General features: G+C 32.4%; 1 protein-coding gene across 6 annotated transcripts in view; it reads right to left on the reverse strand.

Annotated features, from left to right (window-relative positions):
- Window positions 1-235: 235 nt before the first annotated feature.
- LOC132695773 (synaptotagmin-16) overlaps window positions 236-19,405 on the reverse strand; it is a 33,173-nt gene continuing 14,003 nt past the window's right edge. Inside the window, exons 4-12 of one of the 6 annotated variants that reach the window (XR_009617883.1) lie at window positions 16,928-17,042; window positions 16,644-16,874; window positions 14,365-14,473; window positions 14,133-14,290; window positions 11,818-11,984; window positions 11,622-11,763; window positions 7,398-7,627; window positions 7,148-7,214; window positions 236-1,429 (exon numbers count right to left, since the gene is read on the reverse strand). Coding sequence is in view for 3 of the 6 variants with exons in the window: in XM_060660239.1 (XP_060516222.1) it covers window positions 7,427-7,627; window positions 11,622-11,763; window positions 11,818-11,984; window positions 14,133-14,290; window positions 14,365-14,473; window positions 16,644-16,874; window positions 16,928-17,042 (1,123 nt within the window). In the remaining 3 variants the exon portion in view is untranslated. Of the gene's footprint in view, window positions 1,430-2,913; window positions 7,628-11,621; window positions 11,764-11,817; window positions 11,985-14,132; window positions 14,291-14,364; window positions 14,474-16,643; window positions 16,875-16,927; window positions 17,043-19,405 lie in introns of those variants that run through there. The other 5 variants (XR_009617882.1, XR_009617881.1, XM_060660239.1 and 2 more) reach the window with 5 other exon arrangements.

A 19,405-nucleotide genomic window follows, 5' to 3' on the forward strand; every position in this document is an offset into this window, starting at 1 on the left:
CAGTCAAAAGTAACCTCAAAACTAACCAACAGCAACCAAAAAAAATTGAGACTATAAATTTTAAATCATTTGGGGGGTTCACACGAAGGTAAAGTAAAACTCACTATTATTCATTGCCTATGGAACGCAGCGGGTGGCGGAGAGAAGATAGGGATGGACTCGTTGCTCATAGAATTAACTGTATGACTAGGAATTTACCTCTATTTACAAAGTAAATACGTTCGTGTAAAGTTGATGTTCATTTATTTTGTACAAAAGTTCTTTTAATAAGTAACAATTTCTTTAAAAATGCCCACATTAATTGTGCAGTAAGATTTGATTGAGGCTGTGCAATTATTTATATCTCTTCAAATTGATTTTATAATAAAAAACGGCAAGTTACAAAAACTTCACTTATACTATATGTATAAGTATAGGTATAATTTTAATAATTATAAAATCGAAGGCATGCTTTAGTCATATATTTATGTATATAGTACAATATGCAAAAAGCGTATTTTTGCGAAAATCACTGGATCTTGTGTAAGGGACATGACATTTTTAGCTGCGAGAGCTATCACCCATATCATAGTAATCACTCACGAAATAGTAACTACAAGTAGTTCCTTTTATGTTGTCAAATTTATTAGGTTTGTTTGCTTATTTAAAAGCTTGTCGCAATAATACGCATTTTTATAGGTGTAACTACAGTTTTTAGAAAAGAACACCAAGGTAAGTAGATTTTTCAACATCATATTTCCATACAAATCTTACGCGCTAACATTATAAAATATGTAAATGGTCCACACGACTAATATTCAAGTAGATAGTATAAAAATGCTACGGCCGGGTTAACCTGCAAACTGAATATTTTTCAGTTCAAAGACAATCGCAGGAAAATCCTGTTGTTTATTGACAAAACAAAGACTTTAGACAATATCGATCGTTAAGGCGTTTTCGGTTTTTCGCTACAGTGCAAATAATTTTTTTCGAAAGATTAAATTTCAGCTATTTTTGCTTGTGAGAAAATTTCTAGCAGAATGGCCGCTATATTTATACGTTACTGATTTAAGTACGCCTAGCTGTACTTTATATCCACAATTCATAATATGCTAGCGATTTTGTCTTATTTATAACCTGACAGAAGTTACACTGACCACCGCTGGACTGATATAATTATTTTAAAAATATATACTTTTCCGGGAAAGGCGCACTTGATTTATGTAGTGACTGAAGTTCCGATTTTAGACATCTCAAGGTTTTGTAAAAATTAGTAAAAATACTCGTAAAGTTTTTGAAAGCATTTTGCCGGTAGCTTTCCGGTTTTAAATAAGATAAAATCGCTAAAATGGTTTTTTATAAATCGAGGGTATAAAAAACTGAAATACTCTCTTTATACAAACCTTTTAGCGTCAGGTCAGGTGTTTGTATACAACTTCAAGTAAACACTCTGTAAATAGAAAAAAAAATCAATTGATTGATTTGATTGATGGTTGAAGTCAGAATAAGGCAAAATGTACAAGGCGATTCAAAGCGAAAGGGAAAACTTGCCTCATACAAATGTCGGTAATTTACAAGTTACACAAACAAGAAATCTGCTGAAAGATAATAGCAGAGATCCTCCTGTTTTTAATATCAGTACATTACACCTTATCAATACAAAATATTAAACTAAATGCACGAAACCACCAATTAATTAAATGATAAATTTTTCTTGCAATAAATGGCCCCACCTACACTTTGTTATAAGCCGTTGAAAGATTTCGCGACAGTCGTGGATTATTTTTAACTTCATCAGACTTAATCCTTTTAATTCTTTGCAACCTAACGATAATGAAAATTTTTGGATTGTTGAAAATAAAGACTTTTGCACAAAATAAAAAGAGTCATCTCGAGTAACTTTTAGATGTTAGTCGCAAACATCTCTTTAAACTGTTAAAAATTATGAAATTATTGTTCTTACAGATTTTTGAAAAAAATATATCAAACTCTGTATCTTGTTAACTATCAACATTTGCATAAAGGACTCAACGATCGGACGTTCATGTATGCGCGTTAAAAAAGTACATGCAAAAACGTAGAGTAGGTCTACATAGAGACGCACTTGCAAAATCTGCAGTTTTGCTTTTGCTTCTCCGCGAATTTATTCGGTAGCGCTGCTAATCGTAAATAAAAGTTCTATTCTACCTGCATAAGCGGCGCTAAGATATTTTAAGTGGGTCTACTGCAGGAACTTCAAGGACACAGAAGCCATTATTAGGACAATTGTTATTCAATATTTATGTCATCCATCAACACAACAATTTGTTTTGTATTTGGATTTGAAACCGGTAAGCTTGTCCTTTAATGTTTAACTTTTGTATGAATCCATAAAGGCACTAAATCGATCATTTTTCTGCCAGTTTTCTCATTAAATTGTAAAATCACAAAAAAAAAGCGCGCCGCGTGTGCTGTAAAATTTGGCTTCTGCAACTGCAAACTGTAAAGGTTCCGCGTTCACGTACAACATTCCTGTAGGCGATAGAAATTTTGTGCGCCGGTATTTTTGAGGGTGCATTCAAATATGTGACGTTGTTATGCATTCACAGTAACGTTTTTGCATGCACGTTTTTGAATGAATATAAATCAACGCGAACATCAATGTCCGTTAGAGTGTAGAGGCCTTAAAGCTAGTTTGGCTTAATCGTTTATGTAATTGCTTGTATGTACAGTTTCTGCATATCCCCTTCGTTTTGAATCACCTTGTCTTAGTCTCCAATCTAAAATTGGCGTGCTTTGTGCTGACAAGGTCACTTTGAAAGAATTTATTGACAAATATGATGTGCTCTTTTTGTTGTTGATTCAGCCTTAATAGAACTTGGGCATCACCTTGTACTGACTACGATATTTCTTATAGAAAGTGGTTTTTGTTTGGATTTTGCGGCGTATCCAAAGTGCGCACTACAGCTTAATGGGGAACGTGAGGATCCAATGACACGAAACATCGAATTTCATTATACAGCGAAGCGGAGCTCGAACTTCAAAAATCGACCCACAAAGCAACAAGACCTTACAAATTCAAATACAAATTTCAAAATTGTCTTGTTTCGGCCGACTTTCGAAATCCGTTATTTTTTGGGGTTACGAATTTGCCTTACACTAACTAGGTCCTGTTTTGTCAATAGCTTTTATACAATGGTATTCGATTCAAAAATTCTCTAGATAGAAGGCGAACGCAGTAATACAGTTATTCCGGCATTCCTCAGAGGTGCTGTCAATTTATTGAAATTATGTATCAACATATAATATATCAAAAAGCTTTGACGAGATGTGTTTTTCCCAGGATTCTATTCAATGATGAAAAGCCCGATAACATGAAAAGTTTGTTATTCTGGTGGATCTTATTTTTTCCGTAGTTAAAGTTTACTTAGTTAATTTGAACTGGCTGGATAGTTCCTTTATTAGCTGAATTATTTGATAACGACTAATCAAAACTATTTCATTTCCATAGTTTTTTAAAATAGCTTCCAATACTGGCTAGTTTTGGCTTAAAAAGTGGTTTGCAAATTAGCCAAGTAAAAACTATTTAAAATGGAGTCAAGTGTTGACACTATTCCTATATATTTTAATTTGGCCGTAGAAAATATTTAAGTTCGATAGAGCAGACTAGAAAATCTAAGTACTAAAGTTTGAAAAAATGTATTTTGTTTTTCCGTTAACTTATAAACCACTATCAATCACCCGGTATTGTAGAATTTCCATCATTGATTTGAAATTAAGACAAAATGTTCACAAATTTTCGTTTTAAAATATTAGTGATAAAATACCTACATGTAAAGTTTAAACGTTTTAGTTTCAACCCAAAAAATATCGACAGAAAATCTCACTGTGAGGAACGCCCACTTGGATGTATCAACTGCCTGTAATTCACATATAGGTGATAAATGGCCTGTAATTAATTCTTCTAGCTAACCATTATTATAAATATCTGTAAATCTGTTGATAAATTAATTGTATTAATATACTCGAGATTTGTTAAAAAATCTACATTAAAGTATATAGGTGCGCCTAGTGGAAACCATTAAAAAGAGCGTCATGTTTTATCACAGAAATTTTGATAACTAGTTATACGTAGAAGGTCATTTTGATGATAAATCGCTTGCCCTCTATTAAATCAGTGGTCGGTGATTTCGAAATTCTAGAGAAAGGAGGAATACTATACGTTTTGTACCCAGCATGTATTTACTACCACTGATTTAAATCAACGAAAAAATAAACCCGCCCTTTTTGCATTTTCATTGCGGTACGCTTGTTAGTTTATCACAGATCTCTTTTCAGTGACCGCATCGCGACTTAAATATATCGAAATTTGAAAACTGAAAAACAATTTCAATTTTCACATTTTTGACCCAGTACAATCACCGGGTAAAACATCGAAATATTTTTTCCAATACGGTATTGTTCAGAAAGCATGCAGCACACGGTAACAAATCATATTTTTACGTGTACAATAAATGCTTCACTCAAACTGCAAAAATAACATTGTTGTTATTCTCCTGACAACGTCTGTGATTTCAAGGACGAACATGAAAACCTTTTTTTATGTGGACGTTAGATCCATTACAGCATTATTTTTTGTTTTTTTAATTATCCAAAATAAAAAATTTGAAATAAAGAGGTGTTTTCTCGAAAACGAGGTACCTTATTAGTGTAGTTTTATAGTCGAAAATCAACAACCACAAAATTAGGGAAAATTTTACGCACCCATGAAGATAAACCAGTACTTTCATTCATTCAACCGAGTCTAAAAATATTAACAAAACCGTTACAGATTTCGCAAAATTTTTATAGAAAACTGATATCAGGATTTCATTTTTAATATGTTAAATTAAAAATGAAGAGGTTGTGGACCCTAGTTTATAAGAATTTGGGTTTTCAGTTTAAAGTGGAAAATAAATTTAATTTCTGTACAGTCTGCACATATTTATTGGGAATGCGTGAAATATCAAAATTCTGTATACTTTATTTGCGTTAACATTCGATGAGAATAGTCCGGCAAAAGCGCGAAACCTACATTTAAAAATGTTTAAAATTGTTAACGTGTTGTGCATATTATTTGAACAGCACCGTGCAAATATAAAAAATCGAAAGCCTATAATGGAATAGTCTTAATACATCAACAACTTCAAAATCTTGCCAATAATCGTTAGGGGCTTCATAAAATATTACACAAGCATTAAACATTTAGGCTCTTAATCAGATTTATAAGAATCTAAACTTTGACCATATTTTTATAATGTGTCATTATCTCAAAACAAATGGTGAAGTAAGAAACTCACTTAGTTTCGGGATTAACTTCCCTACATAGTAATACATGTATAATTGTAGAGTTTACATCGAGTTTACAGTTTTCGTTTTACTACCTTACTCATTACTGAATGTACTTATTTCGAAGGGAAATAAGAGACATTTTTGTGCGTTTTCATTATCCCATTACTATCCAGTCATATAGGCGAAGATATAAAAAAATCGTATAAATTATATCATATAGGTCAGCAGCTTTCTGCCTTGCAGACTAAACGACCAACCAATTTTTTCAAATACCCTAAATATCTCACTATTTCTTGATTTCACTAAGACATTTTCTAAATTTTGGCAAAAATGTGTACAATGCACAATAACCTAATTATGATTGAACTCCCTTAAAAGTTGCTTTTCATTTCTCCAAAAAAATAAGTAATTATGGATAAAAGTTAAATGGAATCGGGCCGAAACAACAACTAATATCAATTTTTTGAAGCAAATTTTATTAATGTTGAGACGGCTAACAAGCGGTATTCTTGCTGTGTCATACAATGTAATACTAATGATCATTGGTTAGTTTTAGTTCATCGGTGGTCTTAATTAATCAACATTTTTTAAAATAGTAAATTCTGATGTTGCACACCTACATGCCAAAGAAGGTTTTTTTTTGTGTAAGTTTGCATATTGCAACAATTGCATATTAAGCTGTCCGATTTTGTTTTATAAATGAATTATAACTCAGTTAGTTATTTTATAAGTAAAATATATAAATATGATTTGAAATTAATTGTAATTCAAAATAAATCAGTATTTTTCCTTCTTCAAGAGAAATTGCATACTTGCACATCTTTTTGCTATTTTCTGACTGATAACTATAATATATAAATGAGGATTTCAGTAAAAATTATATCGGCAAATATGGTAATTCTCCCATTTATATAAACGAGCAAGATAAAGACATCAATGCTCATTACTAACCGCCTTTTTCTTTTCTAAAATTTGCCTCAATTTTCTATCACGCTAGGTCTATTCCAGTTTAGATCAAGATTAATGTTGTCTACACATTGCAATCATGGTACAAGTTATAATGTTTAAATTGTGCGAAGACCTTAAGTCGACAGTAAATTTATATTTATATTAGTGTAGATAAAATAAAAAAAGCATTCAAGTTCTATATGTTTTGAAATTTAAGGTATGAAATAAAGTTACTGTGCGTTAAACACATACATGAACAAGATCGTTCATTTATTTATTGAATATGTACGAAATTTATTACTCCCGCAAAATAATGTTTTTCTGCATTGTAGTGTATATACGAATCACTTTATTTTGACTTTTCGAGTTATTATTGTGTGAACAGGATGTCCAGTTTTCGTTTTATTTTTGCCTTTTTTTAATAATTTTACGAGACTGGGGGTTTCGGCTAGTTTTGGAAAACGAGATCCACTCTAATTTCGTTCGTCCTTTTTATTCCATATGCATACACGAAACAAATTCAAATTAGTAATTAGTCTAAGAATATGCCTCAAATAAAACCAATAAAATTACCAAAAATTATATGGGTCGTTAAATTTTAAAAAATGGAAGTTGGATAAATTTACGCCATAAGTAATTAGATATGTATCAAAATAACCTTCAAATAAACGAAAACTTGACAACTTGTGCGTATTGCGAACCTGCATTTAGTGTCGTTAAAAAAGTATTATTCGCACTATGTCTAAGCAAAAAATTAATTCACATTAAATGTTTTATTAGCACATACAAAACAAAAATAATAAAGGTTAAAAATTTCCTGGAGTACTGGTCTTGAAACGATATATCTCCAGATGACGTCGATTAAACATATATATCCTATTCATACCTAGAGAAACCATACCCAACTCACCAACAAATCTTTGGTACTCCAACCGCTAAAGAGGTGTTGATACATCGGAGGCGATAAACATCATGACCTGCTGAGTTGTTTCAATTACTGAAAAGCTTATCAAGCAGTTGAAGAAGAGGCAACGCAAAATATGCGCAGATAAATTTCTTGTGGTAGCAATTAGGAACCTACGATCAGCTCATACACCTCTTTCCAACTTATTTTGATGATCTGACGCTATTCGTACTTTTTTCTTTGCGTATAATACTACCTATCTCATACAGCGATGCGCCAATGTCGCTATGACTGGACAAGGATGTGCCAGCGACAGATCTGTTCCTGCTGGAACTCTTTCATGTCCATCCAGTGGGCTAACTCTTCAGCGCCGCTTGAATTCAATCCCAGACTGAACCAGCCGATCATTTCCTTCTTTTTGGTCACCCCCTTGCGATTGTAGACCGCCACCATCAGCGTCACGTCGGCGAGTTGAAACAATGCTACCTGGTAATCGAATTCAACAAACAAGATAAATGCATAGTAAAAATTTAAAAAACAGTAGCTGTTTGTAAGAAAGTGAAATTATACAAAGCGATCATAACTGAATCAAGTGGCATACTCCGATTTTTTACATAATTTTCAGTTTTTCCAAAATGAAATCTTTTTTTATTTTTTTATATGATCATCATAGTTGACTATGGCATTAAAAAAATGGCACTTTTGAGTATTTATCAATTAATTACCGTTATTGGTATTTATCATGAATAATAACGAAAATATACGTCATTTTTTATTTATGCATCAGTAGGCAGTGCATATAACTCTTAATGTCAATTAAATACATCATTTTCATTCCTTATAGTTTTTCTTACTCCCTCGTTTAGTATTGTAGGTTAACCCGCTTATAAGGTGCTTCAATTAATATCTCCTATGAAACTAGTTGAATAATACAAGTGAAAGTAGTTAAATAATATTAGTCGGCGAATTTAAACTTTAGTAGTGTATTATGCAACAATTTTGGTAAATACCATTTTAGTTAGGAGTTTGTTTTGGCACGAGCTAAGCGAGTGTTTAATAGACTAGTGACCAAAGAAATTTATCAATATGTTGCATACTATCCTTTTTTACGACCATCTGGGTGTTATGTGGCTAAAATCTACCGAAAACACCCTATCGCTTCTAAACCTGTGTCCAAAATATGAATTTGCGTAACGATCCTACGCGAAGTGTTAAAGTGACACTTACGGTACACTTGATCTGTTTGTTATTGGGTAGTTTGAAGATGGAATTAGAAAAATTCATTTAAAAATTTTAAATATATCAAAATTATGAAACGAATTATATGACAAGTGTTACATATTGTCAAACGAAAATTCAGGGGTAGCAGACAAGAAAATATTTCGGCCGTTAAAGAATAATTTAACCAATAATGGAAGTGGATGCATAGTAAAAATAAAATCAAGAACAGAAAATCCCAGAATCGAATATAAAAAGCACTATTTAATAGCTATAAAGAAACGTAAATTCAAGTTCAATATTTACATGAAGGGCATACTGAAAGAAAGATACAATTCCGGTTTATTGGAAAATGCAATGAGAATATTTGTCTATTGTTGGGTTTGGTAAAACGAGAATCGACCTTTCCGAAATATTTTTGAATTTTTGGAACATATGCCATTTATATCGTCATACTATAATGTATGAAGATCAGTAAGGTGTAGCTTTGGATTCAATGTATTGGTCCTAAGTAGATTTGTAGGACTTTAATTTTTTTGTGAAAGAAAATATTTTGCATACATGCGCTGCTTCTTTTCTGGAAGATTTTTCTGATATAAGATATAATATTTCTTAAAAACATAGAAGTAATCTTGTATGACACTTCCGGAGATACGTCTGAAAAACTAAAACTTCCAGTTTGACAATCCCGCACTGCTTTTCCTATTTTGATTAAACACTCGTTAACTTTCATATTTCTTATGGGCACCATGTTGGATTTTTAGAGTTTTGAAAAGCCTGTTTTATTGCCTCCTTATTGACGTATTATAAGTTACTTTTGCGGTTCAAAACAAACGAAGTATATGATTGACTAGCCTATATTAATTTTCTCAACTTGATCAATAAACAATTTAGCAGCGTTCTAAATGTTGGAGATTCACCACTTGGTAATGAGTTTTGGCTTTTTTAATTTTTCCATATATCCATATTCAATTCAATTTACAACTTAACATTTTGTGCCCTCATGCTTAATTTCAGTTGGCGCCACATTTATGTATAAGATTGGAGACTGGTGGCAGTCAGAACACTGTATCTCCTGTTTTTTCTGTTATCGAACATATTTTTATGCTCACTTTCTTTATTGTTTGTTGTTATAATAAAATTATTTACAATCTAGTAGTTTTCAATTTTTCAACTTTGTATTATTTGACCCTGGAACTTTATGTAGTTGGCGACTGGGATAGCACGCATTGTCCATTGCTATAACGCTATTCTGAAAAATGTTAACTATAAAATAATCTTTCAACTATTGTTCAAAAAATTCGAGCGTTGTATCATCATGGTATGCATGGTACCATAAAACATTTTGAACCCAACCGTTTTCTGACCAGGCTTGTAAAATTGTTACTTTTCTCAAACCAAACTTTCCATAGGCTAGTCATTCCAAAGCTTATGTGTGGTTGCGTCAGATTTTGTAGAGTAGGTAAATCACTAGATTAAGCGTTAAACAACTAAATCGTACTCGCCATGAACCCTGGAATCTCTCAGAGGAAATGTGTAATTCTGAGCTACTTAATAATTATTTTTCATCGTGCACCTAAATTGTTGATAGTGGTTCTAGAGAAAAAATGAATTATTACAACTCTAATCTTCGTTCTAAAATTAAATATAAATTAAAGTTTAAGTTACTCAGTTAAAATTTCTATTAACGCAATTGTGTGTGTCTTCCATATTGTCTCAATCCTTTACTAAAAATTATTAACAGCTGCATCTTGAATCACGATTTCCCAAGAATTTTGAAAAACGTTATTATTTAACCAGTTCCTAAAATACCTGAATTGAGGAATCTGAGATCAATTAGCACACTTCCAATTAGTTTCAAAAATTATAGACACGCACACGTTTTATCAAATGTCTGCTTTTGTAAATTAGATTGTTCAAATTGTCAGTCAGGGTTTACACCACACTTTACTATAACAGCTAGTCTAGTTAAATTATTATGTTCGCTAAAATGAAGATAGGAAGGAGGTTACTTAATTAACTCTATTTGACTTTGGAAAGGTGATTGGTAATAACATGCTTTTAGCAAAACTTTATTGTTTCTGTTTTTCAGTTAATCTTATCGAGCGCCATTGTGTTGAAATCATAAAGCAATCCAATATGGAAAATTTGGAGCCATTTTATGTGTTGCAGATATGAAATCTGACGATATTTAAATATGTATGCATTTTAAATTGGACTTGCATAGTTTATCTGTCTTTTCTAAAGATCATCTTAACCTTAAGCTTAACTTAAGTCTTTTTATATTTGATAATAATAAAATAATAATAATAATAAAAATATAGGAAGCGAAATCTATGAGAACTTTAAGCCTCCCCTAAATAATGAATTTATGCCTATCGCACATCAACAATAGACTGACAATTGCTGATCTGCGCTTAAAAAACCATGCAGTTTGCCATGCCATCCAGAAAGTTCAAAACAGTTGTAGCGTTTATCTTATAAAATACTATTTCGCAATCCCATTACTGTGTATTTGAATAGTATTGATAAACTTATTGCAGGAAATGGAGCTTGTATAATATCTGCGGCAACAACATTTTAGTTTTTCTGCATCGCCACAGCGGCAAGTATATTAATAACTACAGGGTTCCGCCGCATACAACGGCTACTTTCCAAAAATCCTTTGCGTTGGGTTGTTTGCCAATCATGGCAAGCAGCATTTGACATACAAAAAAACAGTAGCTTATAGCTGCTTGTTGTAATAACTAGTGATCATCTCAAAATTGTGCAAAAGGTTTTCCTAGTTTTGATTTGATTGTTTTTTTTGTAACTAACTGCTATGACAAATAAAAATATTTGGCCTAAGTCCTTGCCCTTTTCGACAAAACTTTTTCTCAAAACCAAATGCTTACCTTTACTGTGTTAATAGGATTTGACATTAGTTTTTGTACAGAAGTCAAGCTTTGAGTTAACAGAGAAATTATAAACAGTTTTTACAATTTGCTTGGCACCCTGAGATCTTACATGGTGTATCACACTGAATATCTTTACAATGACGATAGATAACAACTTTTCTAAAATTTACAGTTGACAAAATAACAACGCACTAATACATCCACGTTCTGTGAGAAACTAAGACTAAATAAAAAACATAATACGAAATAGAAAAACCCACAATAAACCATTTTCACCAACTTATTATTTGTTCAAGTAATAATTCTAGCCCGGCCCACTGGTCATCTAAAATTATGACTGCACTTTAAAATCAATGTTGCCCTACCTGGAATACGAACGTCTCTTTAAAGAGTGGATTGGGCTGACTCCGTCTAACAGACGTCTTGCTGTGCGCTAATTCCTGACCAGTGCTGCTCACCAAACTTAGTTTGATATAGCTATCTGGGGCTCGGTTTAAGGAGAGATTTCTGAAAATCACAGATTCAACCTCATTTCCCTAAACGTTTCTAGTCGAAATTTACCTAAAGTGTGATCCCTTGATTACTTCTACGCTCAATCGACCAGTGATTGCATTGTAGCTCAACCCAAGCAATAGCTCCGGTATTCCACCATGTTGAATTATAGATTGAGATGATCCAATGCTGTCCGATCTCACCATGCTCGACAGTTCTTTGTTGTAGGCACTAAGCTAAACGACAATTGTCGTGAATAACGGTGCACATGGATATAAGAAGGATCCAGTCCGACTTTAAAAATAACGGAAACGCAATGAAGATATGTGCCTGTTCTATAGTTTCATTAAGGATAGCTTGTAACGCAATTAAAAAATAATTTCAGCTATATTAATCTGGGATTTACTGGGATGTATTTATTATAATTTATTAAACGATATTGGATATGACAAGGAATCAGTTTTGATGGCAAGTACACTTTTATATATCGATAGTGGGTTAGGATAACATTTACTATCGAGGGTTAGAATAGTCAGCAGATCCACTTAGGAGCGTAGTCAATCGAACATCAGAAAAACTAAAGCACAAAAGTTGTTTGGATTTAAATTATGGAACAAATTCATTTTAAAATCAGATACCCACATACATTTTTTGCAGTAAACAGAAAATATGATGATGGCTCCAAAAAATACATATCAAGTTGTAGTGCGCCCGCGATAGTCGATGGAGGTTCCTGGAACTGTGCGAGTGGGGGGGTTAAAACGGTAGCGCTGGAAACGGACGGGTAGTATGGAGTTACGAGGTGAGGAGGCTGGTTCATCGTTTTTGGAATCCGAACCCGGCACGCCGCCTCAAATAGTGTTATTTTGTTTTGATTGTTTGTCGTGGGACAGTATTGGGTTCCCAATACTGCTCCTCTCAAGTGTATCCTTTGTTTTCGCAAATATACGTTGTTTATTTTACTCCAGAATTCCACGAGATTTTATTATGTGTTTTCACGTAACCGCAGAATAGTATGTGAAGACCGCAACAAAGTTCCTTTTTTAAAAATAGAACCCCATTTTTAAAGCCAACTTCGAATTCTGCATAATTTCATGCATAATTCATGTAGCATACCCCATAGAACAGATATTAACTTTTGAAATTAATAAGTAAATAGCTATGACCAGAAAGTTCTTAAATGTTCTCAATTACATTTCTGTCACTAAAGAAAGTGAATATGGCGCATCTAAATTGAAACCAGGGAATCGAAATTTTAATTTTTATTGAATATGGAGACAAAATGAGAACTCAAGAAGCAGTTTGTAAATTGTTTACATAGTAAGTAAAATTGAGAGAAAATTGCTTGGGCATGTCAAAGAAATTATTTTATGAGGTGTTCAATATGCCAATCATTTACTTTTACTTTACTAATCGGTTTAAAAATCCTCCCAAAAAATTTCTGAGGACATTTTCATTAATTTGCCTTATGGCATATCTAATTCTAAATCATCTAAAGTTTGTGATTTTTCCTTATTCACTTCGGATTTTAAATATCCCGAGAGGAAAAAATACAGCGGAGCAATATTTGGAGATCTTGTAGGCATTCTATTGGTCCATTTTTACCAATCCGGGAAATACCATATTTAAATATTTACACACTTGTCTTAGCACCATCCTGTTGAAACCAAATCTGTCTATTTGGCATATCAAGCTGATTTGGATTTGGGAAAAAAATTGCGAAAATAGGAATTTTGAAGAAATTGTTAATATCGATCTCCGGTAAGATTTTGATCGAAGAAATAAGGTTCAATTTTTTTTTTATTCATAATCTCTGCCCAAACATTTATTTTTTGTGTATCAGGCATATTTTTGAATTTTAAATGACAAGTAATTACTTTGTTATTTTAAATAACACACCCCATATATTGAGTTAGTTTGAAATATCCTACCGTTTCTGAGATATTTTTAATTGTATGTCTAGTGTGACGTTTGCAGGTTTATTTATCGGTTTCTTCGACTAAATGTCTTTATTATATGTATATTTTTAAATAAAACGTTTAATAACACTTTAAGTAGTCGATATTGATATTTTAAAAATAAATAATTACAGGGATCAAGAACAATTGACAATTTGAAGAAAAACGTTTCGCAAAAGATTTCGATGTATTAGGAATAAATAAAGAAAAAATGCTATAATGATAATAATTCCCAGTTGTTGATACGTAAAGTTGTACCTTACAGATTGACAATAATAGGTTTAAATGTAAAGTTTTAAAACACGAGATACCTATTTATTTGCGGATTATTAACGACGAATTTTAAAATCGTTTGAAAATTAGTAATTGTAAATGTCAAAAGATACACTATACATTTTTTGAGTGAACCTCTCGGTTTTTGCTCACCTCGGTGTTGACTCTAGGTTGAAGCGACAACCAAAAATTGTTTTCGACCTCTAGATTGATGGTGGCAAATCTTATGAGGGCCTCGCCGATGAGTCTCTCTCGTCGCATTTTTTCACAGCCGTAAAGTCGCAGTCTAATACCCATCGAGTTGACGTCCTCTGAAAAGGATAAGCCGCTCGGTTACGTCGAATTTTAAATCGATTTTTTTTATTTGCGATTGATATAATGTTACCTGGGTTAACTCTGTGTAAGATGAACTTTTCGCGGTACTGAGGATTTTCACCGGATCGAATCTTGGTTTTGTGTTTCTGCTTTTTGCTCGGCAGTAGTATCAACCTCACCTGCATACGACACCAACTTGAAACTGAGTAAGTACTTAAATAAAGTTCAATATAAACAACTGAGGCGAACTTTCTCTTACAGATCTAGAAAATGAAATTTTATTTCCACGCGTTTTTAAATTGAACCTTCTTTTTTGGAGATTTATAACCTGGAAAACTGACAGCCGCAAAGCGATAACTACCTACGAGGTCATTAACTAATTATATAGACATGATGTATATAAGAAAATATCAGTAAATAGAAAGGTTCCTGACATTAATAAATAGCATGTTTTGTTCTTCTGTAATTGTCCACATGGTGTACGTGCCTAGCCTTGGAATTGAATGGTGCCATTGATTTTAGAATAATATGGTCCACTCTTACTGAAGGAAGTTACAGTGACCGTTCAGTATTGTACTGGGTGTTTCAAACTTGGTACCCTAGGTCAATATTAAAAAAAACTCGTAAAAACCAACTCATAAAAATGCAACATTTAATAGTGTTCGTATTATGCTAATAAATTAATTTGTGTGTTCTGAAATGAGAATTGTTAATTTTTTCTTTAATATATCTCAAAAACTACAACTTTTGTGAAAAATAAGCAAGATATAAAAAATTAACCAAAGTTAAGGGTTTATTAAACGAAATAAATGTTGAGACCATACGCGTAATTCGAATAAAATCCGGGGGCAATATAGTAATATATATGTATATCCTTTATGCAAGTAAATATAACTTTTTTGGTCACCATCAACGTAATTCTCTATAGCATTTTTCGTTTTATTACTACCTACCATACCGATGATCAAGTCGTGGATGAAGCTAGAACTCCGAATTAAGATATGCAGAAAAATTTAGAGAAACTTTATTAGTTTATAGTCTGTCCCCCTATATAAGCAGTATATAAGCAATAATTTTACCTATTATTCTACAGTTTACAACTTCGTGTTTTATTTGTATCTAAATCTATGCTGAGTCTATGCAGCTTGCCTATTGTTATTTATAGACAACAAAGGGGATATGTGAGATGCAATAGAAAAACCCTAGTAATGGCGATTCTTGACGTCGTCTTGCTCATTTATAAAAATAGGAAAATGAGGTGTTCTTCGGGCTTAGTGACTTTATTTACCAATATAGATCTTACTAAAATCATACACATATTATTATTTGCTGAATATATACTATTTTCTATAAATATTTGTTAAAAATAAAATGTACAGTATTATGGGTTCTTAAAAAAGTTCTCAAGAAATCTTAGTTATTTAATATTTATTTTACTATTATTTAAAAATAAAACTTAAAATACATACCTATTTACCTAAACATGCACAAATAACCAATACTTTTTGTTTGTTCAAATTTTTGAATTTTACCATATATACTTACCCAAAAAATCAAAACAGGAGAAAAATCCAGAAACAATATTATTAGACATATCTGCTATCATTATTACCGTATATAAGGAAAAGAATACCTCTACTTGTATCCATTTAAATAAAATTTGCCTTACAAAAATTTCGCTGCATTACTGGATCCATTCCAGTTTGGATTCAGTTCACTTCATGCCTGGTACTTTGGTCTTCGCCTCTAACATAATTAGAGGTCTTTATTTTAAAGTAGTGTAATAACAACAAAAAGATTAAAAAAAAAAACAAATGCAAAGTAATATCCAAACACTTTTTTAAGTAACGAATTTCCGCATTTTTAAAGGATATGGAACTAAGATATACGTCTTTTTTTTAGTTTTTAATGTGTTGGATCCTCTGTATATCATTTGGTAAAGATAAAATTTGATGCATCTATAATATATTCCACTGTCTGTAAGTGACAATTTATGTTTAGGGTAATTTTGTGTTCTGGTAGAATAGATCAACTGATCTTCACTCTTACCAAATCGGTAAGAGTGAGGTCTATTTTTAAACTTTTCCTATATGTAGATATCAGTGGCAGTTAAAAGTTTGATATTTTTTGATTCATTCTAAGAATGGTTCTTCATATTCTCTTCTAACAGATGCTTCCTCCTCTCTGACACTCAAAACTAGAGTGGTAAACTGCTATTTTCATACATCCTATGAGAGTAATTTCTAAGAGCATCGTGCATTTTCCTAAGCCAAAGTTACTGTTATTTATTCTGTTTTAGTAAAAGATGGTCGTGTAGGCTCCAACACCGTAGAAAGGTTTTTTATTCACCTGGGTTTGTGTGGGTTGACCGCGGTCTCTGCTCGGGATATTGCAAGCCTGTAAAACATGGACTGTCATCTTCCTCATAGGGGCGTCGTACCATAACGACACTTCCAAGTGACCGCAGAGACTGAGAGGACGTCCGTCTGCCCCGATTTCGTCCCTCACCAAGCACGAGATGGTGCTGTTGTTGGATCCTGCCGCGTCGTCTTCATTTTCCGGGTTCATCACTACAATGCACTAAAACGCTAAATTTTACGCAATAGCCGAAACGTAAAGTTATCCATAGTTACGTCTTTGTTGCTACTGAAGTCGTTCTTATCGCCGTGACTAAACCCGGATGCCTCGTAGTAGCTGGAAGACTGGTGCTCGATTTTGGTTTCTTTTATCTCCATCTGTCCAAGATTACTGAAGAAGAAAAGAATAGTTATAGTGAACGTTTTGCCTGCGTTCGTTACAGAACAATCATTTTGCTCGCGATCCAGATCAGTGGCGAGAAACGAAACATCCTTGTAAAGTTATTAAGCTTTTATATTATATGGTTCGCGTGCGTACGTCGTGTAAAAACGAAGAGTAAAAGTTTTTCCGTGGGTTTACATTATCGCCAAGGTCAATGTTGTATTATGGATGTGTGTGTGTTTGTTCCAGATATCGATTAGTTTTATTTCGAACGACGAAACTGACGACGGCATATTTTCCTTGCTACACCGCTTTTAAGCGCGACGAACTTGGAAAACCGATCAGTTGTTTACGTGGAATTAATGAATTTTCTCCCCACTACATTCTTCCAAATTTACTGTTATATTTATAATATGTTTTTCATAGTTGAAACATGTTTTGCTTAAAAGTAAAAATATTTGATATTCGTTTCCAAAACTGCAAAGTTCTTCTCTTATCTTATAAAAGGTTTTTGGAAATTGATAGCGCAAACCAACCAAACCAAACCAAGGAATAATTGTCGAAACTGTGGAATCCAATCAGGGAAACGAAATTTTAACTTTAAGCTCTATAATTATAGAGAGAAACAATAGATTTTTTGATTCACAATGACGAAAGAACAAATTCCAAACTCTTACAAATTTGAATTTTGGGCGGAACAACTAGGGTCAAAAACGTCTTAGTTTTTCACATACAGTATGAACTAATAAACACATTAGGACTGACAAAATATCATAAGTGTTTAAAATCGACCGAAAACATTTAACTAATACAATCATTTCTTGATGCGTAGCAGTTGCAGAACATATTTTCTTTCGAAAATATTCAATCTCAATATATTTCAAGTGATGGAAAATATACGATGAAACCAATTTTAGAACTTTAACACCGAGTTTTTAAAATTTATCCAAAATTTGTTCTTCTGACCACGATTTTGAAATAACTTATCAGGAGCATACAAAGTTTCTTTTTACGCTAGTTAAAATTTGGCTTTTTGGCGTGGTGTCAAAATTTTTACGAACGCCAACCAGTAGGAATAATTAACAGAGCTTGTAAACGGGTGTAGTCTCAGAAATACTAAAATTTTTGAAAAATACACTATTTTAAGTCAAAACAAAATCACACACACGTGGAATCGCTTTAGACGTCTCAACAAGCAATTTCGGTTATTTATGCATAGATAAAAGAAGACACTCTGTAGAAATATTGTAGAGGAGCATATATGTCTGCATGCAAGTACGACAAATAAATCGTTAAACCTTTTGGTATAAAATGTAACCATTGTCAAATATATTTTGACGTCTCAACAAGCAATTTCGGTTATTTATGCATAGATAAAAGAAGACACTCTGTAGAAATATTGTAGAGGAGCATATATGTCTGCATGCAAGTACGACAAATAAATCGTTAAACCTTTTGGTATAAAATGTAACCATTGTCAAATATATTTTTGGAATTCCCTCTTATAATCGTGTCTCTTGTTCACTCTCGTTGAAGATGCTTCCTGTCTAGTAATGCATAGACCACTTTTTTTAAGTCAGCATCCAAAAGGTAAATTTACCTTAAAAAATTATTGATAAGAAAAATGAATGTATCAGATTTTGCTAAAATACACTATATTTTCAGTTTAGTACGAAACTTCCTTGATAACATTGAATTCAGTTGAATTGACAGATAGATAAGTCACTTTGCGGCATACCTACTGCCAATAATGGAATAATAAAGTATCACTACAAAAGTCCGCATCATAGGAGAACGTTTTTTATTAATTATTTTTCATTGTATTTTTTATATCATAATTGTACTAAAATCTTTTGTAACTGTGAAAAAAAAATTTGGTGTTTAAATTATTTGCATCAACTTTGACGATTTCTAATTGTAGATTTTCTTTTAAATCGACTGTTTAAGATAAATTTAATGAAAAACACTTTATTAAAGTATGATTTATTTAAATTAGGGTATACAAAAACAATTTAAGTTAGAAAAACGTGAAAAAAATCCTTAAATATTTTTGTTGTTAAATTATTTGAAGATTTCTATAGGCGGATTTGAAGATTTTTTTGAAATCGACTATTCAAGTCCTCTGGCCGTCATAGCAACTTGAAAATAAGTTATAGTAATTTCCCATGACTTATTTGGGACACCCGGTACACCCATTCTGAGAAGTCATTTATTTTAGCAAAATCTACTGGTCCCTGACAGAAATAGAGTCTATGTTATAGACGATGCAACTGCTGTGGAAAATAAAAAAAAATATTTTTTATAAAATGTTGCCTAGGAGAGAGGTATTAGAAACAATAGCATCATTTTGATTTAAATGTTATTAATTCCAC

Source organism: Cylas formicarius, unplaced genomic scaffold (assembly GCF_029955315.1).
Source record: "Cylas formicarius isolate icCylForm1 unplaced genomic scaffold, icCylForm1.1 PGA_scaffold_10__41_contigs__length_53128322, whole genome shotgun sequence".
Lineage (NCBI taxonomy): Eukaryota > Metazoa > Arthropoda > Insecta > Coleoptera > Brentidae > Cylas > Cylas formicarius.